The sequence below is a fragment of the Dermacentor albipictus genome, chromosome 7 (genome assembly GCF_038994185.2).
Source record: "Dermacentor albipictus isolate Rhodes 1998 colony chromosome 7, USDA_Dalb.pri_finalv2, whole genome shotgun sequence".
Lineage (NCBI taxonomy): Eukaryota > Metazoa > Arthropoda > Arachnida > Ixodida > Ixodidae > Dermacentor > Dermacentor albipictus.
Window position 1 is genome coordinate 64,356,010 of NC_091827.1, and position 27,824 is coordinate 64,383,833.

At 46.6% G+C, this 27,824-nt stretch overlaps 1 protein-coding gene across 6 annotated transcripts in view; it reads left to right on the plus strand.

Moving 5' to 3' along the window:
• Positions 1 to 11,695, plus strand: part of LOC135904793 (uncharacterized) — a 173,258-nt gene extending 161,563 nt beyond the window's left edge. For all 6 annotated transcript variants that reach the window (XR_011507427.1, XM_065435770.2, XM_070522311.1 and 3 more), the window contains one exon: positions 11,387 to 11,695. Coding sequence is in view for 5 of the 6 variants with exons in the window: in XM_065435770.2 (XP_065291842.1) it covers positions 11,387 to 11,391 (5 nt within the window). In the remaining variant the exon portion in view is untranslated. The remainder of the gene's footprint in view (positions 1 to 11,386) is intronic.
• The last annotated feature ends 16,129 nt before the right edge of the window (positions 11,696 to 27,824 follow it).

Here is a 27,824-nt window from a genome sequence, read left to right on the forward strand (position 1 = left end):
GTCTATAAGAACAGATACACAAACACCGTCGACTTGCACGTCAAGAAGGTTCACGTGAGTGGGCAACGTCAGTGGAGGATTTTGCAGCGTAGGGAGCAATGCAGCGTCACCTCGAGGCGCTGCATCATCTAGTTTTCCGGCTGGGAGCGGCGTCCGAAGGGAGTCGGCGAAAAGGAGCGACGGGGCTGGGGAGAGCAAGATTGTCGGCGTTGGGGCGAAGGTGAACGAGAATATGGGTGGTTCGGCGCAGGAGAATCATTGGTGGCATTGTCGGAGCGTGCGGCATAGGGACGAGAAGGGCTACCTGAGGTACGAGAGTAGGCAGTATAAGCAGACCGGGTCGAGGAAATCCAGCGACTGCGACAGTGCCGAGAAATGTGCCCGATTCGACGGCAGTGAAAACAAATGGGCTTGTCGTCAGCAGTGCGCCATTGAGATGGGTTGCGGAAACGTGGTGGGTAAGAAGATACGGGGCGGGGCGGAATCGAAAAAAGTCGGGTGCGTATCAGGGCGATGGGCCGAACAAATGGTGTGAAGACCCATGTTTTCGAACTCCTGGCGGACAACTGCCTGGATCAGGGAAACCATGACTGCAGGTGCGTTGGTGGGGCTGGACTTTAAGGTAGCCGGATAGGTGGCCTTAATCTCACGCCGGACGATCCTGGTAACATCGCCAGTGTTGTTGGGACGAGGAGCGTCGGCACAGGAAGATGTCGCTGGGGTTTTGGGCGAACGGGCACACTGCTGGTCGATACGTCGGCTTTTAGCGAGTTCCAGGCTGCGGTACTCTTCTAAACTGCATCCACCGTCGCGACATTGTTGAATACGAGGAAGTTGAAGGCGTCATCGGCAATGCCTTTGAGGATGTGGGATTCCTCGTCTGACTCAGTCATGTGTGCGTCAACTTTGCGCCACAGAGCCAAGACATCCTTAATGTACGTGACATAGGGCTCTGTTGACGTCTGCACACGGCCGGAAAGCGCCTTCTTCGCGGCAAGTTGGTGACAGTAGGGGTTGCCAAACAAGTCTCGGAGCTTTTGCTTGAGTGTGTCCCAACTCGTAAGCTCATCTTCGTGCGTCCGAAACCAAACTCGAGGTGTGCCACCGCGGTAAAAGACAACGTTGGCTAGCATGATAGTAGGGTCCCACCGGTTATTGCAGCTGACGCGTTCGTATAGGGTGATCCAGTCCTCGACGTCTTCCCCATCTTTTTCCGAGAATACGCTAGGATCACGAGGAGCAGGCAGAGTGATGTAGGTCGTCTAAGTGGCAGCATGTGACATGAAGGAAGGCTCTACTTACCGTCCACTGCGAAGCTCCGTGACGAGGTACAGGGAACATCCGCCTCCACCAGATATGTTGCGTAAGAAGACGCAGATGAAAAACTATATACAACTATATTTACAACGTAATACGCCGCACTTGGCCAAGAGGCAACAGCCCGCTCGCTTCCAATCGTCGTTGCCGTCTTCTTACTGCTCGCTTCTTCGTCATTGGAAATACTGTTCCGTAGCAATATTCAGAGAGGTGGCCATTGCTTGCTGGAGAAATCTAAACAAATATTCAACTAAACAACACGAATCCGCTTATTAATGCGAATGCATTATATGGCTCATGAGGCAGAAACTTCGGCGTTGGCGTCACCATGCCATGGTCGGACAAAGCTACGAACCTGCGACCTTTGCTGGTAATTAAGGTAGAGTTATTTAGGGCGCTCGTACCCATGACTTTTGTGGGAGTCGAACCCATGACATTGGTGTTAATTAGGGTACAGTTAATCAGATTTAGATAAAGTATTCGAACCTATGACTTTTGTAAGTGTCGAACCCACGACGTATGGTGTTAATTAAGGTCATGGTGATTAACGGACAGTTAATTAGGACAGTATTCATTAATGTACTTGAACCCAGGACTTTGGCGGGAGTCATACCTACTATCTTCGGTGTTAATATGGGCCAGGGTAATTAGGGCGTAGTTATTTAATGTAAGGTTATTTATTGTACTCGAACCCGTGAGTTCGGTGGGAGTCGTACCCACGACCATTGGTGTCAATTAATGCAATGTTAATTAACACACTCCTATTTAAGTTAGAGTGAATCAATACCCTTGTACACATGACCTTGATGGCAGTTGAACCCATGACCTTTGGTGCTAACTAATCCGATGCTAATAAAGGCACAGTTAATTAAGGTAGGAATAATGCACTCGAACCCATGACTTTGGTGGAAGGCGAACCCAAGTACTTTGGTGTTTAAAAGGCAAGGTTAATGAAGGTGCAGTTGATTAATGTAGAGTTCATGCGCTCGAACCCACCAGTTTGGTATGAGTCGAAACCACGACATTTGGTTTTATTAAGGCGAGGATAATTAATGCATGCACAGTAAATGAATAAGTAGATAGTGTACTCGAACAAACTGCCTTTCACTTTAATTAAGGCAGTCCAATTGCCCATAGAAAATTATGGTATAGTTAATGCCCTGGGACCCATGAACTTTGGTATTATTTGAGACGAGGTTCACTAAGGCACAGGTAATTAAGGTAGCGTTAATTAACGCACTCGTACACACGACCTTTCGGGGGAGTTGAACTGTCGACCATTTGTCGCAGTTGCTGAATCTAATAATCTTTTGATGCATCAAAGCTCATTTTGCTACATCTAATAACTATATATAACCATATCTATAACCCCAATATATGTAAATTTACGAATAGTTAAGGTACATCAAATAAACAAATACACATTAAGCAGGAAATCCAATTTGGAGACGCTAACAAACATAACAAATTTGAAAGTCGCAAAATTATGAATCAGACACTTCGACTGTTGAAAGCGTCACTCATAAAATTGGGAGGTGCACTAAGCAAGTGTAAACTCTGGTAAAGCAATGCCTATTTTATACTCTGTGCTCACTTTTAAGTTACCACGACGGTAAAATTTTTAATTGTTCATATAAGGATATTCGCAGGGTACATGCAGTGAAGTATACTTCTCTGACTTCAAATACCTTATAGCTTCTTGTGATTGTTTTCCATTCCAGAGTGTGGTTCGATGAAAAGTCAGTAGCCTTGTTTTTACTTGTTTCATTAGTTGTAGTTAGCTGCCTTGTACTCTGGATGATAATATGGTGTTTATATTTTTCTATTAGGCAGTTGGATCACTCAGAGACTTTGTATTTATTTGCATTTATATTTTACTTAGGTTCCAATTTTACAAAAAAATACATTTGTTTCCACTTGCCTTGCACAAGTTGTAATGCATAGATTCAGAATTATTTTGTCACCTATCCTTACGTGGAGGAGGAGGAAAAGAAGGAAGTAAACGTAGGCAGCTCAACTAGACGCACGTTTGGATTGCTACCCTACAAAGGGTGTCCCAGCTAAATTTAGCCGGTGCTTGAAAATATACGAATGCCACTTCACTGCACAGAACCAAGGTTGTGTTGTTTGGCATTGCTTGGAGATACTAAGATTATTTTTGTTCTACCTAATGGCATACTTAGTAACAACTAATTAATCAACTTCTCAAATAATATAAGTAGCAAAAAGTGTCAATGACAAATTTGTAGAGCAACAGGAAAACTACCGGTACATCGTTCTGTTGCTCAAAGCGTGCTACATACAGTGTGCTACAGCGTGAAAAAAGCCCGCGAATACACTCAAAGTGCCTTGAGCGGCTAGTCACGCGGAAATTTCGCGTGCATTTCAGAAGGATGAGGGCAAGCAGGCACTCGAAGGTTCCAGGTACTGCCTTCTTCAGCTTCGCTTTGATTGTTTGCACTGCACACTCCACAGCACCATTTGATGTTGGGTGATACGGCGGCCACCACATGCTTCATGCCATTTCGCTGGCGAAAGTCCTTAAACCTGGCACTCACGAACACTTCCCCATTCATTGTATGACACGATCAGGTACGGCAACCCATGGGTGGCGAACATGGTCCGCAAACATGGAATGGCGACATCTGCCGATGGTGTGCTCAAGGAAAGGACTTATATTCATTTTGAATAGGCATCAGTCGCAATCATTAAGTACTGGACAGGGCGGGCAAAGTCGATGTGAATTCACAACCATGGCCTTTGAGGAAACCGCCATGGTATCACTGCTGCCTGGCCGCGCTGTCCTCTCGTTCTTCTGGCACACATGACCTCAACGCACTCCATTGCTCATATCTTGATCCAGGATAGACCACCACATGTGGGTAGGAGCCAATGCTTTCATTTTTGCAATACCAGGATGGCCTTCATGGAGCAGATTCAGCACTTGCGGTTGCAAAGTACTGGGAATCCCCACTTGAGATCCCAGCAGGATGCAGTCTTCTTGTACACTCATTCACCCGCCGTGGTTGCTCAGTGGCTATGGTGTTGGGCTGCTGAGCACGAGGTCGCGGGATCGAATCCCGGCCACGGCGGCCGCATTTCGATGGGGGCGAAATGCGAAAACACCCGTGTGCTTAGATTTAGGTGCACGTTAAAGAACCCCAGGTGGTCAAAATTTCCGGAGTCCTCCACTACGGCGTGCCTCATAATCAGAAAGTGGTTTTGGCACGTAAAACCCCAAATATTATTATTATTATTGTACACTCATTCGTGTACTGTGATGGGCATGAGGATTTAGCGCAAGGTCCCGTAGCTCTTTTCCAGCTCGCAGTGCCTTTGGAACTTTTGCCAGCACAGGGTCCTTGGAGGTTGCTTCATCCACTACGAAGGGAACCAAGACCTTGGTATAGGCACCCCTGAGCATGGACACATCTGCTGGCTGCTCGCCGCTATGCGCAGGAACAGGTAGCGGCAGCCAACTCAGTCAACATTCGCCACGCTGGATCTGGGTCTGTACTTGAGCTTGTAGTTGTAAGCGGCCAGCACCAATGACCAGCGCAGCATCACCGAGTGCGCGTCCCAGGCACAGGCTTCTCAGCGGCGAGGAAGCGAAGCAAACGCTTGTGGTCAGTGGCCCCTCAAACTCTCGGCCCCATACATACTGTCGAAACTTCGTCAATCTCAACACCAGAGCGAGAGCTTCTTTGTCTAAATGTCTGTAGTTGTGCTAAGATGGCGCAAGACTTGATGCACACTCGGTCGGAAGGCCGGCACTTATGTCCACACAGTGCGCCAGCACAGCTGCCACTTCATAAGGCGACACATCACAAATCAGTACAACGGGCTTCTTCGGGTCATACAGTGCGACAACTGCAGCGAACACCAGCAATTTTTTGCTTTGCTGGAACGCAGGCTCCTGAGCAGCACCCCCCATTCATGGTGTCTTGACTCCGACCAGCTGATGCAGTGGATGAAAGACGGCAGAAACCACCAACAAGAAATTTACCAATCTCAAGTACCCTTGTAGTAACATTGCAGCGCGAGGCCTTGGGGCCATCAGGACAGCTTTATTCTCCTCAGGATTAGGATGGAACCCAGTCGACGTGACAACGAGGCCCAGGTAGTTCACCTCTGTATCAATAAAGGTGCGCTGGCCGAGCTTGAGTTTAAGTCCAGCATCTTTCAACCGCTCGAACACTCGAGACAAGTTTTCAACGTGATCTTCATCATTGCGCCCAGTCAACAGGACGTCATCAAAGTACACAATCATGTGCAGCAGCTTTTGCATCAAGTTGTGCATTTCCCTCTTGAAAATTTATGGGCATGACTCTACGCCGAAAGGCAGGCGCGTGTGTCGGTACAGCCCCCTTGGCGCGTTGATGGTCAGAAGCTTCTCGGATGCTTCGTCCAGTTCCACTTGCAAGTAGGTACCTTTAAGGATAAGCTTGGTGAACTTTTGACCGTCACTGAGCCGGGCGAAGAGGTTCTCTACACGCGGAATTGCATAGTTGTCCGGCATGGTCACAGGGTTCACAGTGACCTTGCAGTTCCACCCGATTCGGATCTGTCAGTTGCGTTTGAGAATACACACAATGGGTGCAGCCCGCTCTGATATTCTCAACCGGCTGCAGCACCCCAACTTGTTTTATACGGAGTAGTTACTCGTATAACTCGCGAACAGCACAGGTCGACGATCGGAAAACTTGGGCTTGGCGTTGTCTTGTATTGTGACTTTTGCAGCAATGCCTTTGATGGTTTCAAGCTCGTCATCAAAAACACTGGCGTACTCAGCCACTACATCCCGAAGCGACATTTCCATTAAGCGCTCTCGCATTGCACAGTTCTATGCCAAGGCCCTTCATCCAACTGCGCCCCATGAGGCACGGGCAACCCCAAGAAACAACGTACAACACATCCTCGCATTTGCAGTTCCCAAGATGAACAGTCACGGCCAGACTTCCCGGCGCAGACGGCAGATCTCTGGAGTAACTGGAGATCATTGATATTGCTGAAGGCACGCCTGATGGCTTCAGGCGGGACGGATATGACGGATACTCAGACATGACGGATACTCTTCATCTCGTGTCACCATCAATCAGCAACGACATCCCGTTCACAGCGACCTCCACACGGTATAGCTTAGTCACATCTACAGAACCTTACAGAGTCCACATTTCGTACTCTTGGGACGCATCTAGCCACTTAGCACTCTTTTCAGTTCCGTCACACCCGTTGTCAGTCACGGCATGCACAGATTTTTTTTCACAGATGACGGCGCTGGTCCCATATTTTTGCTCACAGTTTTTTTTTCCTTTACAAACGCGAAAGAGATGGCCCTTCAGCCGACCGTTGTGACATACGCTGTTCAGGTGCTGGCACTGCGATGCTAGATGGCCGCGACCACAGCCAAAACACACAATGAACACTTCTTCCCACTTCGCAGAGTCACGTGACAAAGCGCTGGTTGGTGCAACGGATTGCGTGGGTGCCATCGAAGGCGCTTCCAAATCCTTGATGGACGCCTCCATCGCAAAAACAACTTTCTTTGCCATGTCCAGCGTGAGGTCCGGCTGCTCCAGCAGTCGTCTCTGCACAGCTTCGCCGTCGATACCTGCAACGTTACGGTGACGCAGCATTCTGTCACGAAATCTGCCTAAACCGCAGTCATGAGCGAGTTTGTTCAACGAGGGAAGGTAATCCGCAACCGCTTTACCCCCTTGTCATATTTTTAGTTGAATTTGAACGCGGCAAGAACTTCGAAGCTTTTCGCAAAGAAACGCTTCCGATGAACATCAAAAATGGTGGACAAACTTGCCTCACCTGGATTGCCAACCGCAGCTACCGATAACAACCGCGCATGGGAATCCGTTTTATTACGAAATAAAGCGTCCAGAAGAGAGTTAGGATCAGGCTTCTGTTTGAATATAGAGCGTTCGAAAGAAAGGGAACTTCAGATACCACTTGCGTGCTCCCCTCACCGCGTATGACAGCAAAACTTCGCAGAGATGTTCGCAGCAGCGTATGCTACCCGCGCACAACATTATTTCACCAAGCCTGATGGATGATTCAGGACTCCTTTAAGGCGAAATAATTAAGGAGCTCGAACCTACGACACAACAAAGAGCTGTGGGTGAACCGGCATCTACAAGTTGGATTGCACTTGACATGGTGAAGGTCGAGTCTAGCCCACTACCTTTTTTGGTAATTACCGCGAAGTGAGTTAAGGCAAAGTTAAAGGTAGAGCAAAGGCACTCGAATCCATGACCTTTTGTGAGAGCCGAACAAACCACCAAACAAGGAGATGCAGCCGAACCGGCCATCTCCCCAAGTTGGATTCCAGTTGACATCGTGCAGGTTGAAAGTGACACCCTCGACGATTGGCGCTAGTCAAACCCACAATCTTTGGTGTTGAATAACGTGTCGTTGATTAAGCACGTGAAATCACGACCCGTCATGCACATAGGGGTGATTCGGCCACAATTCCAAGTTGGATTCTAGTTGACATCGTGAAGATCGAGAGTCGAATGCACTACCTTGGTGTCCATTCAGAAGTTAATTAAGGAACAGTATATTATTAATATACAGCCAATTAAGGCACTCGAACCCACGACCTTTGGAGGGAGCCTTACGCTTGACCTTTGTTATTAATTAGGGCGAAGGTAATTAAGCCATATTTACCTGAGTTAGAGCTCATTAAAGTACTCTTACCCGCAAGTTTTGGTTGGAGAAAACAATAGGTAGTAACAATCAATGCATTGGAATGAAAATGTGAAGTAAAGTAATGAATGTCTCGTGAGTGCGCGGGCTTTCGCCTTCGTCCTCTTTCGGGCAAGCTGAAGGGACTGACAACTTTTTTGACTGTGTAGGTGCAGCTTTGACACAGCATGCTCCTATTTGTTTATTCGAAGTATGTGTTCAAACAGCACGCGATCTGACACTTCAAAATTCAAGAGCGTGAGGGTAAACGTGGTCGTTGAACAAAGGTGAATAAAAATTCTTATAGAGTATCCCGCAGCACACAACGCATTGAAAACACTTGAAAGTGCCGCCAGGAACGCAAGCTATGCAACAAAGTTCAAGTGTCATCCTACAGTGTGGAGGTCGATGACCAGGGAAGCTATAGAACCACAGACAAAGTTAGAAAAGGGATCATATATTTATTTTCTAATGATAGGGACGACAGCTTTGCGATTACTACAGACTGATTGGCTCACTTTAAAAGCTTCCACATATTTTTGGTGCATTTTATATCTATAAACGACCGTTATCGAGTAGTTGAGGTACTTGGATTGGTGCGACACTTCCTGCCGAACTCTTCTAGCACAAACTCAGTGAACCATATCATGTCTGGTTTAGAAATGTCCACGTCGAAAAGTCTCCAACAGATCAAAGGGATAGTGTCATCACGGCTAACCAATCCAAAGTACAAGGCCATGAACTCCTCCACATCACACATGGGTGTGCCTGCAGATACGTGCAGAGTGGGTATCACAATTCCTCCGTTCGTTTGTACGGCAGAGACATCCATCGCCACATTAACTGGCGTCGTACTTTTGCGTGTCAAGACAGTGGTCGTACATGCATTTTGAAGCCTTGACCCTTACGGGGCTATGAACTACTGTATTTTTGCTTGATTATGGGAGTATGAGCTATTGCTTACTGAGGTATGAGCCTTTGATGATGACAGCTTTAGTCATGGTTTCAACTTTCGCGGCCCTCGTTCTTTTAATTATGAGTTACGCCGCCGAAGCACCCTGGCGCTCAATGCACGAACGGCGCCTAAGAGCTGCGCTCTAAAAAGTTACGGGAGAACTCATATCATGGTGAATCAAGACGATGATCTGATTAGCATTCGGAGAATGTGGCGACACGCCGTATTTATGAAGTCATGTTTATCTTACATTTGATGGGGTCATTCCGAGACTTCCGTTGCTTCGGCCATACGCGACAAACCAATATATCGTCCCACTTTGCTGGCCGCGATCGCCCATGAGCATGGCGGCATGAAAACGACTGTAATATATCATCTTAGTTAGGGCGATCGAATGACCAAAAGGGAACTTGATGGAACGACAATGAAGGTATAATGACGATGGAATCTCGATAATGGAATAGGGATTCCTCAATGATGACGATGATATACAGTGGAGAGCACAATGACGACGACGACATGAAGACAACAGGATGACGACGAAGAAGGTTCGACAGCGGTGGCATATTCATGCTCACGAGTGAGTGACGATAGTAGAGTAATAATAGAGTGAAGAAGGATTGACGTCGATGGAACAACGAAGGTGGTATGACAACTGGAACCGCTTAATTGGTGTAAGCATATATATATATATATATATATATATATATATATATATATATATATATATATATATATATATATATATATATATATATATATATATATATATATATATATATGTATATATATATATATATACAGTGAAGTAGACGCGCGTATGAAGCGGGTTATTGACGTTTCGGCCGGGGTCCAGCCTTCATCAGAATACATTGAATGGTATCAGTACAGTTTATATACATGTGCTTATTTAACAAATGAAGATACGTTTACATGAAAAACGAATAAAATGGCCGAAAAAAACGCATCTGATTCGTTCAAAGGATAGGTGACACGTGTATAGACCGATGGCGATTGCAAACATATAATCTAAAATACAAAGCATAAATAAACCGCCATCGAAAACCGCGATGTAAATTATGCCCCTACATGGTCACATTGCAACAGGTTACTAGTACGTCTTCAAACTTTTGTTTAAAACCAAAGGCGATTTCGACTGTGACACAAAAAACGTACTATACATTCTTGAATGTACGCTCTGCAAAAAACTGTACATCGGACACAGAAGGGCCTTTCAGATTCCGCTTTAACAATCCAAATCCCACGCTAACACGTTGCCCAACCTGCCCATCTCAAGACACGTACATCTTCCTGACCACTCATTTGATAAACTGAGCGTCACGTTGCTTGAATCTGGATTTCGCTCAAATTATGATAGAGAAGCCCGCGAGTCCTTCCTAATTTATAAGTTTGATACCGTCGCGTGTGGTATGAATGAAGGTGTAGGAAAATTGAGTCGCCTGTCTTTGTAGCCCGTCACTTGTCCCTTCTTCTACTAGTACGTCGCCATTCCCCTTTTTCTGTGTCTGTGTTTGCTTGATAACATAACACATATTGAGCACATATTGACGTTTTGTTGTCACGTGGCGATTGGTTTTTACAATTCATTTCGGTGCGTTTTTGTGCTTTGTATTTTAGATTATATGTTTGCAATCGCCATCGGTCTATACACGCGTCAGCTATCCTTCGAACGATTCGGATGCATTTTGTTCGCCCATTTTATTCGTTTTTCATGTTAACGTATCGTCATTTGCTAGATAAGCACGTGCATATTAACTGTACTGACACCATGCAATGTATTCTGATGAAGGCCGGACCCCGGCCGAAACGTCAATAAACCGCTTCATACGCGCGTCTACTTCGCTGTGAATATTTACCCGGACCCAGAACTGCTTTTCTTCTGGTATATATATATATATATATATATATATATATATATATATATATATATATATATATATATATATATATATATATATATATATACGTGTGTGTGTGTGTGTGCGTGTGCGTGCGTGCGTGCGTGCTTTGTCTCCGTCAGATGCAAAGAAGCTGCGCGAGGACCAGTATACTAATCGAATTAAAATCGTTCCGAAATACGGGTTTTCCGTACGGTCCTTATAGTAAGATGGCCACACGAGAGTACTCCGATGTTTTACGTTACAGCGGCAAGTGCATCGCTATCTTAATTGATGAGCCTACCGCAACTGTATTAACAATAGCTGCTTTGCTCGATTTCGCTCGTTCCGCCTCCGCACTTGCCAGGCGCATGTGCCGCTGGGGCAAACTAGCGCAAAAAAAAGCTACAATCAGCAACAACGTCGAAGTGAATACGAATCCACGATTCTAAAATATCATATAAGCTTGCGGTATTATGTCGCTGGGTCGCACCTAATGGTCTGGTTCCTCTCCTTGCAGGTTGATCGCCCTCACGAACGACAAAAACGGACTAAGCGCCGATTTCTCAAGCGGTGCATTCTTTTGCACATGTCCGAGTTGCACCGCCACGCTCAGCAAAGCCTGCTTTCCAGGAGGCGAATGGTACTTTCGATAGAAGGCTCGTCCTAATGCACCCTCTTCTTTTTTTATTTTTTTTTATTTATTGATACTGCAATCATAGTTTGAGGATTCTGGCAGTAGGGTACAAATGTTGAAAATATCATAAAAATATGATTTGATATATGCTTCTCAATAAAAAAAAACCTGCAAAATACATGCATGCACGAATCGATGTCAAGTGATGCATACTGAATGCAGCTGCCTATCGAGCATGGCCAGCGGACTCTGTAAATTGCTACCAAATCAATCAACATGTTTATATATTGCGAACAAATATGTATGTTTGTGTAACACGAACATGTGCGCGACGAAACCAGCCAGCCGACGAAGACAGTGAGTGCGCCCCATGGCGCATGCATGCTAATTGATGTGCAGAGTACTGGACCAGTTGGACAATCGTCCACTTTCAGAACTAAAAGCTTTAGGCCAATGCTCCGAAAGAACATCCTCGTTGAAGGCCTTACTCGCGCTAGTAAGGTTCTTGCGGTCCACGGGGCTTTACGACAGACTCTAAGAATGCCGCCCCCTACCGCTCTGTAGTGTACGCGCTTTGTTCGTGCTTGTCTCCCTTTCTTTCTATCTCCCCCTTCTACTATGTTTCTCTTTTTATCCCTCTTAATCCTTCCCCCTGCGCAGGCTAGCCAGCCGGAACTACCTCTGGTTAACCTCCCTGTCTTTCTCTGCATTATTTTCTCTCTCTCTATCTCTTGGTTTCCTTTCGAACCCTGTGTTTCATTAAACTGTGTAGCTAGTCGCAGCGTGTATATGGCTATGTAATTTCTCTCTTCTTGTGTGTACGTCTTCGAAGGCTGGCTTTGTCGTTTTTCAAGCAATGACTACGGTACCATGACGTTGAAGGTGAGGCCACATGAACTGATTTATTGTGCCTTGGAGAAGAAACTCGCAGAGCGGATTCGCCTGATTTTGAGTCTGAGTTTCAGCATGTACCGCGTACACACAAATGTTGGCTGAGAATAATTTTGTGCCCTTTTTGTTGTGGTTGAACGTTAACGTCGATGACAATACGCGTTAGTAGGTTGGAAGTAGAGAGAATGTAATGCGTCGTCATTACATGTAAAGCTTTAATTACCTGCTGTACGGAAGTTTCGGTTCAACGTGCGGATTGGGCCTACATGTTGTTTTTTTTTTCCTTGTGAGTTAAATAACCGAAAGGGAAACTGGCTCGACGATGGAAAGAACGCTATTTGCGTCAACATGAAGTACTTCCAATAGAGCGTGCACCCAGCACTCTACCCCTTTAAAATAGCCCTGAAAAAACTTTCCTGCAGCCTCAAACATGTCTTGGAACGCTTGTGGTTACATGCATCGAATACATTTTCATTTTTTTTCTAGAGCACGCAGTACGAGTGGGTTTACGACAACAACAATTTTTACCTCTCATTCCCTTCCAGTATCTTACGCTCTAAATTAGCGGGGCGGCGTTGTTTGCGATGCACTGCCCAACATATTACGTGACATGACTTCAATGTATGAGGGCCAATCAGAAAGTATTGGCCCCTATGTTTTATTAGCCGAAGTACAGCCGATACAGCTAATTACAGATATGCGTACTATTATGCTTACCTTATACTATTTATCCACATTGTCCCCACACTCGTTCCGACATCTGTCCCATCGCAACAGTAAATTTGAGATACCCCTGTGGTAGAATTCGTCCGGTGGACTGGGGAACCACCCTCGGACTGATGTCGTGGCTTCTTCGTTGCACGTGAGTCGCTGTCCTGCCAGAAACTTCTTCGGTGGACGGAAAACGTGTAAATCACTTATGCTGAGGCCAGGAAAGTATGGGGGGGGGGGGGGGGTGTTCCCGACTCTTTCAGTGAATTTACCGGAACTTGTAGGCGGTTATTATTGCCACGTGTGGCCAGGCACTATCGTGGAGGATTACCGCGTTGTCCACATCGAGAGCCTTTCGGTGTTTTCGCCTGATGATAGCCAGGAGATGTGACAGTGTGGAACACTAACTACCGGCATTGATGGTTGCAGCATGTGGCATCAAATCCAGCTGGAGTGGCCCTCGGCATTTCTAGAAGACCAGTAACATCAATTTCCCAAGAGATGACACTGAACGGAATATTTTGTTATAGGCGAACGAGGATGTTTCCATACTATGCTCTGCTGCTTCGATTCCGGCGTGAAATGAAGTATCCACGTTTCAACATCAATTGCAATGCGGCCCAGGAAACTTTCAACCTCCTCGGTATGCCGTTGCATATGATTCATTATAACAATCATTCACTTGCCTTCCATCATGCCACCCAACTGCTTAGGCAGCCACCGATGTAAAACCTTCCGGTATCCTAAGGACCCGTGATGACCTCGTAAACACTCTCATACGATATGCCAAGCTCCCCGGAAATCTCCTTGAGAACCACACACCGATCACGTATCACCATTCATCCACGTGGGAAATGTCGCCAGTCAGTTATGCACGTGGTCTCCCCAAACGCTCATTTTCGTGTATGCCTTCACGGTTTTTTGGCGAACTCACGCCACTACCACATCCAATTCTGAAAGCGAGATACCTGTCCCCATAGGTGGGCTGCCTTTCCCTGCGAATTTAAATGGGCGTTCGTTCTTTGCTCAATAGAAAACGCGTCAAATTTCGTTGCTCGTACACCGCGGACATGTAGACCACAAACACCACCTTCTCCAACTGACAGCAGTGCCGTGCTGCGGAGCTGCTAGAAGATAAGGCCGGGCCGGCCCTAGAAAGGCCCACAGCTGAGGATGGATATGTGAATTTGCATTGGCAGCCATAATTCGACTATCAACGATATGGGCAAATCCTTTCTGTTCGCCATCGTACGGTTTCTTTTTACCACGCAAGTCGACCGGAGTTGTTGGTAACGCATGCTTCCGGGCGTCCTTGCTGTAGTAATGTTGGTGTCAATAATTTACATGCAGGACTATATTTTTGAACGTACCAACTAGCGATGAGTCCGTTATTTCATTGCGTACTTATATCTACGGCAATCACGCAAGCTCCCATTCTCGAACAAAGCGTCGTCTCATATATTCATTCGTGCAAGCACGTCGGTGGCACGCACACTGGCTCAGTGACGGATGCCGCACTACGGGCTAGCGCTGAATGTATTGTGAACGTAATGAGGTTCGACCATGAAGGTCAATAACCTCGAAGGTGCGCAACTCGGGAATCAGATGTCCTAGAGCTTACATGACGCCCAGCGCAGCAGCATCCACGACATCAGTTGATACCTAGGAATAATCGCTGATATTTTGCGCTTACATTTACGTTGTCTAGTAATTTCTGTAGATCTTTTTTTCTTGTTTTTGCAGCGTGTTTCTTTTGATAAATGGAAAGCTTTAGTTGGTTGGCATTGGTATGACGGGGGATGGTCTGCGCCATGTTTTGGACAATCGCTTAGCTGGCTTGCACTTCGCGGTGGCACAAAATATTGCTGCTGTCGCGCTGCACCGCGAAGTGGTGTACAGATAGCCTAATATGATCTCTATGCAAACAAGATCTTCGTGATTATACTGTAGTGTGCGTCGCCATAGTGTATCGCTACTTTTATAGCTGCCTGACAGATTTCGCAAGTGGTATATAATTATAGAACATGTTAGATATGAAGCTCATCGTACTTCGACCTATTAAATCCTGGCAAGATGGCATCTGAGGTTGCCACGTTGATAAGGAAGCTTAATAGTACGCGTACCTCTCGTGAAGCTAAGACAAGAAATATTCGTTCACTGTGTGCCTTGTTAGTGCAAAGGCAAAAAAGCAGGGAAAATTCATTTAGGGCTATTTTTGTTGGAACCGAATATATCACTTTTCAAATTTCGCGTTTCTTGCATACTCACTTGGACAAGCTAAATATTGAGGACCCGCTTCTTGTTCCCAGTTCGGAGTATGATATAACGTTTTGCAAGAATACAGCCCGCGGGAAGTGCGCGGGAATTGGTAATGACGTGGAAGACTTACACTATCATATGTCCCGTGCACATCCTTAAGTAGACTGTAACTGACTGCATGCAGGATCAAAGTGACGCACTAGCTCTTGTTGAGAGGTGGAGAACCGTGCGTCTATGCTGTGTAAATCTTCATAATTTCCACTTATGGTGCACCTTGATTGGGTAGGGAATCGATGGTTTCGTTCCAAAATCAAGCGTCTGCATACGCTTCAATGTAGCGCGCATGCTCAGTAATACCTTCTTAGCTTGCGCTGAAAAAAAAAAATAATTGATATACGTGGAATACTATTTGTTTTCTTTTTTTGTAGGGAAACACAGCATTAGCAAATTTTTGGTTGATGTTGTTCTGCTCGACAAGTGAGAAAGGAGAGGCCTCAACTTCACGTTTGAAGTTCAGACGACTATAACTACAATTTGGGGATATTAGGCTAGTTTTTATAAGGGAGCATGTCTGCAGGTAATATAGGCTGAAAACGACGAATTCCCTTCTTGACATTCGGTCTAGTCATTCGACGCTAATTAAGGAATATCGTTGCTACAACCCCAATATATCCGTACCCATATAGATTTTTGCTCAATCTGTACGACAGAGCGGGATCAATCAAACCAAGTGAGCACCCAGAATATTATTTCATTGGTTGCAATGAGTTGCTTAGAGCATTCAAAAAGCAACCCGAAAAAAATGACGCACGTGAGAGTAGCCTTTAGTGCCATTCCCTTTTGATGATAATGATGATGATGAAAAACTTTATTTGTCCCTTTTTAAAGGTAAGGGGGAAATGGAAGAGAGGGTAGGGTGAGGAACTACTTGAAGTACGCCTCCTTTATCCTCTTAGCCCACTCCAGGATGGCCTCCTTAATATCGGGCCTGGAGCTGCGCAAGGCAGCCTCCCACTGCTCCTCACTAGATATTAAATGCTTGAGGGAAGGGGGTGCTTAGGGCACCCCCACATGATGTGGTTTAAGTTTGCTTTGGGAGAAACACAGAATCTACAAGAGGGAGAAAGGTAAATGGCGGGATGAATGCGGTGGAAGAGGTAAGGGGATGGAAAGGGGCGAGTCTGCAGCTGTCGACACAGAACTTCACACCTACGCGGGGATTTGCCCATAGTGGCGGAAAGGTTAAGCGGTCTAATCAGTAGTGTGTACAGATGTCGTGGTAAGTAAAAAGTCGATCCCGCGCAGTAAGCGGTGCCTTCTCCGTGGCGAAGTCCGACACATCTGATGCCTGAGTCCGGACTGTAAATCCTCGGGCTTTGGCATGAGCCGCCTCGTTTCCGGCAAGGCCCGCATGCGCGGGAGTCCAGATTAATGCCACAGTTTGATGGAAAGGATGGGTTAGAGACCCTGCCCGCTCCGAAGTTATGTATGGCTTCCTTGAAGTCGCTAACGATAACTGATGAATTTAGGATTGTGAGGGCCAGGGCTATGGCCGCTTCCTCCGCCTCCTCCGAGGAAGAGCCAGGAATGGAAGCGGCCGCAGCGACCTGGCCGTGGGAGTTAATGACTGATATTGCGTAATGATTTCTCTTCCCATATTCGGCGGCATTAACATACAACACGTCTTTAGAGGTGGAGAATTGTTTTTGTAGAGTCTTTGCTCGCTGCCTCCTTCACTGTTTGTGATGCACAGGGTGCATGTTTTTAGGAAGTGGGGAGATGCACAGGTTCTCGCGTATGTCATGCGGAATGGTGTATTTAGTCTTGATGATGGGTGCCGGAGTGATAGAAAGAGTTTGTAGAATGTGTCGACCTGTTGCAGTGCTAGAAAGTCTGCTATATTGGGATGTGAGATGGGCTTCTTTTGAGTTCAGTAGGTCTGTTGAAAGTTCCAGTAAGCATTAGCCTCTCAGTGGAGGTAGGTATGGGGACCCCTAGAGCGAATTTATATATTTTGCATAAAAGAATGTCGATCCTATGTGATTCTGATTTAAGGAAATGTAGATATGGTGTTGCGAATGTAATCTTACTGATAACGAAGCCCTGAATCAAGCGGAGAAGTTCGGCCTCCTTTAGTGCGCCATGTTTATTGGAGACTCGCCCTTGAAGGCGCAGGGTGTGATCGACTGTGGTGTGTAGTGTATGTAGGGTATATGTGTTTAGCCGGTTGCTTTGAATGTGTAAACCGAGCACCCGGAGCCTGTCTACTCTAGTAACGGGGATGTGGTTTAGGATTGCCTGTATACTAGACATGTGTTTTCCGGCCCCCCGGTGGGATGGCAGAAGTAGCAGCTCGGATTTTTGAAGGGAGCATGTGAGATTCATAGCCCCGCCATGAGCGACGACGGCGTCTGCTGCGGCCTGTAGAGTGTCTTGAATCTCTCCATCGGAGCCGCCAGTCTTCCAAAGAGTGATGTCATCGGCTAAGGTGGTAGAAACGTTCTAAGTCAATTTCACGTTCTCAGGTAAGGATGAGATCAACAGAATTTGGGAAGCAGTAGACGCTCAAAAGGTTTTAGAACAATAAACACTGTACAGGTGCTTTGTCCGCTTTAATTTTTTCTAGAACTTGTTCCCGCGTCGTCAAAGGGACCAAAAGTTCGACGCTAATCGGCAAGAGATCCATGACGTAATTAGTGACAGTGAGATACTATCACACAATAGAAAGAGTGGTGCTGTCACGGTGTTATTTCCTAATCAACACAAACATTTTGCTGCTTCAAGAAGAAATACATCGACTTATTACGGTTTATTGCTGTCGACTGTCACTGCATGTGGCACTCTTCCTCTTCAGATGCCAAGCTTAGGGCCAGGTCTAAAATGCTTGGAGCCGTCTCCTGAAAAAGAAAAATGCAGGGGAATATCACATCTTTTATATTTAGATATTTTATTTCTTTTGCGGCCAACAACGCCTTGCACAAGCAAGCTGGAATAATATGAGCGTACTAAAACTTACCACTGTAAGTGTAAAGATAGAGTAAAAATAAATATATTTAACACCCAAAAAGATAGCAACACAAGCAAATCAAACCACAAGAAAACGTAAATTATGCACAAACTTGTTTTCAATTGCAGATGACTTCCACATAACTAAAGTATCAAAACAACAAATGTGCGCAGACTGTCCATTTCTTACATCGTGAGCGAAAAAAAGGACAGAAGCTTACATCTATCAATAGTAGAAAATGTTATGGGGATGGTTTTCAAAATAAGAAAAAATGGCTGTGGCTTAGCTAAGGTTAAGCCCAGGATGCGAAGCATACTAGCCTTTATTTTAGTTGTTCAACCACTGTTTAGCCTGGTGAACTGCTGTTGCTTGGCTATATTTGGTTCGGCTAGACGAAGAAACAACTCATGCGTTACTCTGCTTCGCCTTCAAGAGTGGAACGCGACAGCGTTCCCGTCGACCCGCCAAGGGGTGTAAGACAATGGGCTACGGCGCAGCGACTACGCGCCCCACATTGAACGCGGTGAGCGTCGAGCAACGCAGCGTTCGGCGCGGCAACGAAATGTGCGCCTGAGCAAGCGACGCACGCCTGAGCCTTAGAAGCAGCTCGTTTCTAAGGCAACACCGCATTCACTAGAGGCGCTTTTGTACCGCTTTGAAGCATCGTACTCGTGGCTCAGTGGTAGCGTCTCCGTCTCACACTCCGGAGACCCTGGTTCGATTCCCACCCAGCCCATCTTGCAAGAGTTGAGCCAAAGGCACCTAGAAAATCAGTCTCTGTAGCACGCCGCAACCTTCGCTTCTCATTCCAACGAGCAGCTCTGTCTCCAGGAGGCATCTCACCTCGTGAGTGTCTAGCAGAGGCAAGCGCAGCTGCTTAAATACCGCCGCGACGCCGCGAGCGACGGCGCGAGTTGGAGCCCCGTTTCTCCTCTGTCGTGACGTCACGGTGTCACGTGGTATTGAAAGCGACACCGCCGCGCCTGAGGAGCTGGGTTGAGCTCTCTTAATATGCTTCGCATAAAAGGACTTACATCTTCGATGTTTACGGCACTCGGTTAGTTTTGTTTATTCTTGTAAGGACGCCACCACTGAATGTTTCACATATCTACAAGCAACGGCTGGCTCAAGATTGATTTCATCAACTCGGGTTTACGGCTGCAGTTATTTAAAAGAACAGTAGCACAATAGTTCTGGTAACTTGTTAATAATATGTGTCATTAATACTCATAGCGTGCATTCCATAAATATGAAGCATAGTCAAATTCAGATGGAATGACACTTTTATATGCCAACAGTCTTAGGGAACGTGGCGCCTGAGCATAATTAGATAATACTGATAGCCAGCATTCTGTAAACATGACATATACTTAACTTCAGACTTGATCAGTGTATGTTATGTATTAGTTTTCGGGCCGATATTTTGTCAGAGGGCCTACTCTTTGCGTCACGTAATCTTTTTTGCAGCATTTGATAATGTGAAAGTTGCACAATTAGTGATAGCGACATTAGAGCAGTAATGTGGATACAGATATCTGTATATTGTGAACAGTTGTAAGCTTCCTCCCAAATTTATAAACCACTCTGCTAACACAAACGCTGTGTCGATGAGCCCGTAATACTTTGCACAAGTTGATAGTTAACAGCACCAGCCGAAATTCATTCTCTGCCGATACGAGCCGATGATTGCTGATGACTTTCTACAGATGAAGATGAAGTCTGCATAAATGCTCACACTAATTTCCCCTGTGGACGGAAAGGGCCACTCTGGCCGCACATTAGACAGTGGAACGGAGATGAAAGGGCTTAAGGCTGGAAACGTGCACGATCTCTTTTCCACGGCAGCGTCGGTCAGTTGGGGCATCAACAGGTGTAACGCCATGGTTCACGAGCGAGGTCCGCTCTATCACTTTGTAGGGGCCAATATATCGAGACTCAAGCTTCTCACAAAAACCGGGTGTTCGTAAAGATTTCCTTAGGAGCACATCGTCACCCGGGCGGTAGAAAAGGACGCGGTGAGAGGCATCGTAGCAATGTTTGCGATCGTCTTGGCTTGCTTCAGTGTTCATATGGGCGCGACGACGATATTGGGCAAAACAAGACACTAACTGGTCGCAAATGAATCGTGAAGCGTCGACGGGGCCAGAGAAGAAACGTCGAGTGATGAGGTTGGGTGGCGGCTGTATGCTACGAAAAACGGAGAATATCCGGTTGTCCGTTGAACAGATGTATTGTATGCAAATGTTATAAATGAGTGAATCGCATCCCAGTTACGATCGTCCGCTTGAATATACACGGATAGCATGTCATACAGCATGCGATGAAATCGCTCTGTTAGGCTGTTGGTTTGAGAGTGGTAGCTAGACGTTGTCTTCTGCACGGTGTTGGACGCTTGCAGAATTTGATTAAGAGTGCTTGAAATAAATACCTTGCCTCGGTCGCTCAAAAGAACGTGAAACGCCCCGTGACGTAAGTAGATAGCCTGCAAAATGAGGGTCGCAAGTTCTGAGGCAGCTCCTGAACGTACTGAGGCTGTTTTATTGTACCGGGTCAAGTGGCCAACAGCAGTGACGATCCATCTCTTGCCGTCAGGAGTAGGTGGTAGTGGCCCGAAAAGGTCAACGACAACAGAGAATGGTTCTGCTGGACAAGGATTTCGTTGTTAGCCAAATGGAATTAAAAGGTGGAATAGTTAGCCTTTGTGGAATTAAAAGGTGGAATAGTAGCTCCCAAACTGGGAAAAACAAGTACTTGAGGACAAATGTGTAGCTAATGACACGAACAGGTCAACTTCAACCAGCACTGGTTTACGCTCATTAAACTCGTCTCCCTCTTTGGCTTATCGAGAGCTGGAGAAATTACAGTTCACATAACTGTTAATTAGTATGCTTTACCATCTCTCACCGCTGTACCTTATCTTTGCTGCTGGCTTGTCGGGAAACTGTGAACAATAATATGGACAGTGCTCCCAGCTTTTTGTTGACTTTTCACTATATCGCCCCAAGACGTACGACAGAGGCGAAGCAAAGTTCCTAACCTAATTCATATAATGTTGTTGAAGATCGCCACTTCAAACCGAATTTACCCTAATAGTTCTGCCGCTTATCATAGCCACAAAATGCACTGTGCCGCTTATTTTACAAAGTCCCTCGCTTTTAGTTGACCCTTTGTTTCTAAATAGTTTCTCACTGTTGGCTGACCCACTAGGTTCTTGAGCCCTGTTGTGTTGAATAAATGACATTGCCAGCTCAAGAAGTAATTCATTTACAATTCACAGCATTTCTTACCGCTTCGCGTTGCAAAGGGCCTTGTTGAAGCTATAATTGCTAAGTCACTCTGCTAATCAAAACGATGCGTAAGGGGAGCAGCACGCGCACGCTTGGCATGCTTTGTTGTAGCGTGTCTTGCATGGTGATATCCTATGACTATCTGATATATGATAGCATCAGTGTCAGAGTCCTCTGTGTCGAACATAAGCTTCTCAGGTCGGGTGACATTGGCCAAATAATGTGCAGCGAATCCCAGTACTTCATTAAGAACTAGCTAATATTATTTGCGTTTTCAACGGTAGCTATCCATTCTGTCAAAAAGTTAACGTATGTTGTAAAAAAAGCTAACTGTTTCACAGTGGGCGAACTCAAACATCATAGAAGCTGGACTGTTTTGGTACTGTTTTGGAATAGATACTTGACTCCAAAGACAGTGCTACGCAGTCACAGAGCTGCCTTGAGCGAATATTGCTTTGCCCATTCTCCTCTTTTAATCATCTTTGTTTGTTAATCTACCTATCACTGTTTTTAAACATGAGTTACGCTTTTTCTAAGCTATGACCGACCAGGTGAGCGTTCACTTGTCTTACGGGTATATTTACGCGTAGGTGAATTTGTTTTATCAACATAATTTCCTGGCTTTTGACTCAAGGCATCCGGTCCGCAAGAAATATTCCAGGCAAGAAAGAACATGAGCTCTTACCGTATTTTTTCCTGCAAGCTTGCAAAGTTGCAAAACCCCCTTTGTAGCAGCCTGTGTACATCTTGCAGCCCTCTCGCTCGATCCAGTAAAACCGAGTAAAAGCAGCCCTGCAGCGGTCTTGATGAGGTTGGTGATGGCATAAGGGCTTTCGGAGTTTTTTCTTTTCTGCGTTGTCCATTACAAAAAGAAAGATGGTTACCTTTAGACTTTAAAGGGGTGCTGGACCACTCGTCAGGATAGGGGGGGGGGGGGGGGAACACATTAAGCGGGTCGCATACCTTGATGTAAGCATTCCATTAACATATTCCAGTCGTGCGCAGCACATGGAGTTCACAATGGTGCGCGAAGTTCCTTTAGCTTTATTCAAACAACCTCTTTTCAGACAAAGGACTTCTTCTCACCCGTTTCGATCGAAGCTTTATACCGGCGACTACCACATGTCATCATGTAGAAATTTACATTGCTGTAAGATGCATGGCATACGTTCTCTCCGGCGTTAAGCGCATCAATTGTTAACAAGGAGGCTATAGAAGCAGTCACGGCTAGCAATGGACGCGCCACCACGTTAATAAACATGACACTGCCCACCATATCGTCTATGAAAACGTTCTATAGTAACTATGACCAGAAATATACACGTGCGCTACGAACAGTGCTTGCCAGTTTTCACTGAAAAAATAAACGCAGCATTGAAACAAGGTGACAATACTATAGGTCGGGTGCCGCAACCGCCATCATTCTGTTCTGAAGACCTTGCAAAGGAAGGGTAAATATTGTCCCCTTAGTGCGTATGCACGCACTAGGTATTGAAAAAAAATATTTGAATTACATTGTCACGTGGTGGTGACCTTGAAGAACACAGTGGCAAATGCTGTGAAAGACAAAACTAACTTTTAGTGGGCGAACTTGTGCCCACAAAAGCAGGCTACACTTATAGCACAACGATAGCGGCAAACACGGTCGGTGATCGTCGAAAATCTGATCAGGGGGTGAAGCGCGTCGGCATTTATAGAGCAGTCGTCGAATGTTCCAGACTAATCGTTCGGACCCGCGCGGCTTCCACAAAGTTCTACACCATTCGCACCACGCGATGAAATCAGATAACAGCCAGGTAGAAGCATCGGTAACCTTCCAGAAACTTCGGATACATGCAGGTGCGTCCCGCGCTATGCGATTACATTTGTTAAGCGGCGAAACGTGGTCGCCCGATAAAGATAGGTACACGTGTGAATACACCCCTCTTAAAAAGCATCAACCCGATGCTGCAAACAAACGAAAGTAATAAACAAAAGCACTTGTAGCTCAGAAAACAAAAAAAAATAAAGAAGTTCGTCAGCGTCCGTAAAAGGGTTTAAGGCGCACCACGTGGACCACTTCAGATCATGCGCGGCGCCGCTGTGAATGCGAAATGCCGTCTGGCACGACCTCATAGTCCAGTGCACCAATACGTCGGATGACCTTGTAGAGTCCGAAATGGCGTCGCAGTAGTTTCTCAGTGAGTCTTCATCGGCGTATCGGGGTCCATACCCAAACACGGTCGCCGGGCTGGTACTCGACGAAGCGTCATCGGAGGTTGTAGTGTCGGCTGTCGCTCCTCTGCTGCTTCTTGATCCGCAGGCGGGCGAGCTGTCGGGCTTCTTCGGCGCACTGGAGGTAGCTAGCGACGTCAAGGTTTTCCTCGTCAGTGACGTGCGGCAGCATGGCGTCGAGCGTCGTCGTCGGGTTCCTGGCGTAAACCAGCTTGAACGGTGTGATCTGTGTTGTTTCTTGCACCGCCGTGTTGTAAGCGAATGTTACGTACGGCAGGACGGCATCCCAGGCCTTGTGCTCGACGTCGACGTACATCGTTAGCATGTCGGCGAGGGTCTTATTCAGCCGCTCCGTAAGACCATTCATCTGCGGGTGGTAGGCCGTTGTCCTCCTGTGCCTTGTCTGACTGTATTTCAGAATGGCTTGGGTGAGCTCCGCTTTAAAGGCCGTTCCTCTGTCGGTGATGAGGTCTTCTGGGACACCATGTCGCAGCAGGATGTTTTCGACAACGAATTTCGCCACTTCGGCTGCGCTACCTTTCGGCAGTGCTTTTGTTTCATCGAAGCGGGTGAGGTAGTCCGTCGCCACGACGATCCACTTATTTCCGGTTATTGACGTCAGAAAGGGTCCCAGCAAGTCCATCCCGATCTGCTGGAATGGTCGGCAAGGAGGCTCGATTGGCTGTAGTAATCCGGCTGGCCTTGTTGGCGGTGTCTTGCGTCGCTGACAGTCTCGGCATGTTCTGACATAACGGGCGACGTCGGTGGTCGGGCGCGGCCAATAATACTTTTCTTGTATCCTCGATAGTGTCCAGGAAAATCCGAGGTGTCCAGCGGTCGGATCGCCATGCAGGGCGTGCAATACGTCTGCACGAAGTCCTGACGGAACATCAAGAAGGTAATTGGCGCGGACTGGTGAGAAGTTCTACTTCACGAGTAGATTGTTTTGAAGCGTGAAGGAAGATAATCCGTGCCTAAATGCCCTGGGGACAAGGTCGGTGTGCCCTTCCAAATATTCGACGAGGCCTTTTAGCTCCGGGTCTGCCCGTTGCTGTTCAGCGAAATCTGCCGCGCTTATCATTCCAAGGAAGGCGTCGTCATTCTCGTCACCTTGCGGTGGCGGGTCAATGGGTGCGCGTGATAGGCAATCGGCATCGGAGTGTTTTCGTCCGGTCTTGTAGGTTACAGTGATGTCGTATTCTTGTAGTCTCAGGCAGGGGGCGGACACTCCGTATACATCCCATTGGCCGTTTTCGAGCAGACGCTCTTTCGACGCTAGCGCCAAGGTCCCCTTCAGTTTCGGCCCTAACCAATGGGCGACGCATTAAGCAAAATGGCGGCGCACATGATTGTTTACGTTGCCATGGCAACAGCAACAGCAGCCGCGCGGCGCCTCCTCTCCCAAACGTTTTTCTTTCCTTTTTGTTTTTATTATGCCGACCCGCTCCACTCCCTTTCTCTCTTTCCCCCATGCCGCGCGCGCCGATCACTTTTTTTTTGTTTTTACCCGTAAGCGGCACGTTTTTTCTTCTTTTTTATAGCGCGCTTGTTACCGCGCGCCACGCGCCAGCTCGCAAGCAATGCGCGCGCTACGCGGCGCATTGGCATTGCTTGCGAGCTGGCGCGTGGTGCGCCATGGGCTATGCGTTGGCACGCACGCAGTCTTGCCCATACTTATATTATACCAGCATATGCCGGGACATAAAAAAAATTCCACTTCCAACACAACAGATGTTTAGTCTCGCTTTATTGACTTCGTTTCCGAAAAGAGATCTTTCTTACAACGTGGTGTGATACACGCTCAAAAAATGAGCAAAAGTGAGAGGTGCATGACATATACAAGAGTACTAAAGACAAAAGTTCACAGATGGTGAAATAACAAAAGAAAGCGTGCAGTGAAAGCGCTAGAAAACGCGAAGGCCATTTCATGTACGCACATATAAAAACAAGATTTTTATATAACGTCCTCAAGACCTAAATGTAGACGAGCTCCTGATATGTGCACTAAGATATTGCACATAATTGGACGGCGTGTGTGACATAGTCATGACAACTATAAAAAGGGAAAACTCACTAGTAATGGCAAAAACAATGACCCGCAAAACACCTGAAAGATAGAATAAAATGCTAACATTGTTTGATTCAGAGCCATACCAAAAGAAAGCTTACTTATAAATCTGCACGAAAGTATATGAAATGCTTGACATGTTCATTACTACTGAACAAATTGGAAAAAAAAACATGGCAAAAAAAATAACATCGTACTAAAATCTGAAACACACATTATCACATTATTTCGCACTTGGCCACAACTTGAGTAACGGTGGCAAAGGAAACAGAAGATAGTCGGCTTTTGCAGCAGCACATAGAAAACATTCGCAGAAAGGCTTATTCCTCAATCAAAGACCAGGTAAAACAAGCCAACACGACTCTTCTTTCTACCCGAATGCAATGCTTAGCAGTAAAATTACGTCACTTAAGGCACTAAGTCGTACCTACTGGGCTGTCCCTTGTATAATAAACATGAACTGCAAAAATCTGCATGTAGGACACTTGCAATGCTCATGCTTTCCAGAGGAAAAAAAAGCGTATCATGCCTACACATGAAGGTTGTTCGCGCGGTTTTCCCATCGGGGGTTACTGAGATAGTACACAAACACTAACAGTAATTTTTCAGCTGTTAGTTGGTTTGTAGAACGTGATACACAGAAAAAGCACTGAGGACGGTATGGAAAGCTGGGCAAGTTACTGAAGTTGCAGAATGAGACTTGGCACAGAAAAACACAAGTCACAGACCAGGTGACAATGAGGAGGAACATCTATTTGTCAGCTTTCTCTACCGGGAAGAGGCAAGTGTAGCACAATCAAGGCGCAACGACGTCCGGAGCCTCATGGAGTACACAAATGGACAGGGCTGTGTTCGTGTACATGCGCCTTCTGATGCCCTTGGGTCTGAGCGCTCACCTGTTGTCTTTGGGCACCCGGAACAACCTTGCAGGGCTTGTTTTTGAGGTATTTGTGCACCATTGCACGATGCACGAGCGGTACGAGTCGTGAAACGGGTGAAACATCGCGGAGCACAAGCACACAGCTACCGAGGAACACTGAACTGACGAAACTAGCCACGTCGGTCAACGCACAGCAGCGCACGCATCTCGATGACAGTAGATAACAAAAATAAAGCGTTACGTAGCGGACTAAGGAGCAGCCGGGCCAACGGGGATGGCACGGCGGCCCGGCGCATAGACAGTCGAAGGTGAGGGAGTTGAGAGTGTATTACGAGAGAGGGCGTAGGGAGAGGAGTCGAGCGGGGGGAAGGGCTTGGCCACCTGGATCGGCGCGCGTGCGCGCGATGATCTACGAGGCCATGCAAGGGAAACGGATTTTTGCGTCGCCCATTACAGAGATGGCGCCAATTTCCTGTGCCATCGGAACCGAGGAGTGTCCACCCCCTGTCTCAGGCTCCACCGCGCCAGTCGTCCTGAAGGATCCTTTATATTCGCATGCCAACACAATGCGTGATGGTAACTGACGACTTTGAATGTCCTGCCATAAAGATAAGAGCGAAATCTAGCTGTAGCCCAAACGATGGCGAGGCATTCCTTTTCGGTCGTAGAATAGTTGCCTTCCGCTTTTGACAGCAACCGGCTAGCGTAAGCTATCACCTCTTCGTCTCCGTTTCTTCTCTGGATTAGAACGGCACCGAGGCCTGGACTACTGGCGTCAGTATGGATTTCTGTACCGGCGTACTCGTCGAAGTGCGCAAGTACCGGCGGCGACTGCATGCGTCGTTTGAGTTCTTCAAGTGCGTCGGTCTGCGGCATTTCCCACTTGAACTCAACATCACATTTAGTTGGACGTGTTAACGACTTGGCGATGCATGAAAAGCCCTTGACAAAGCGCCTGTAGTAGGCACACATGCCAAGGAATCCACGCACTGCCTTCTTGTTGA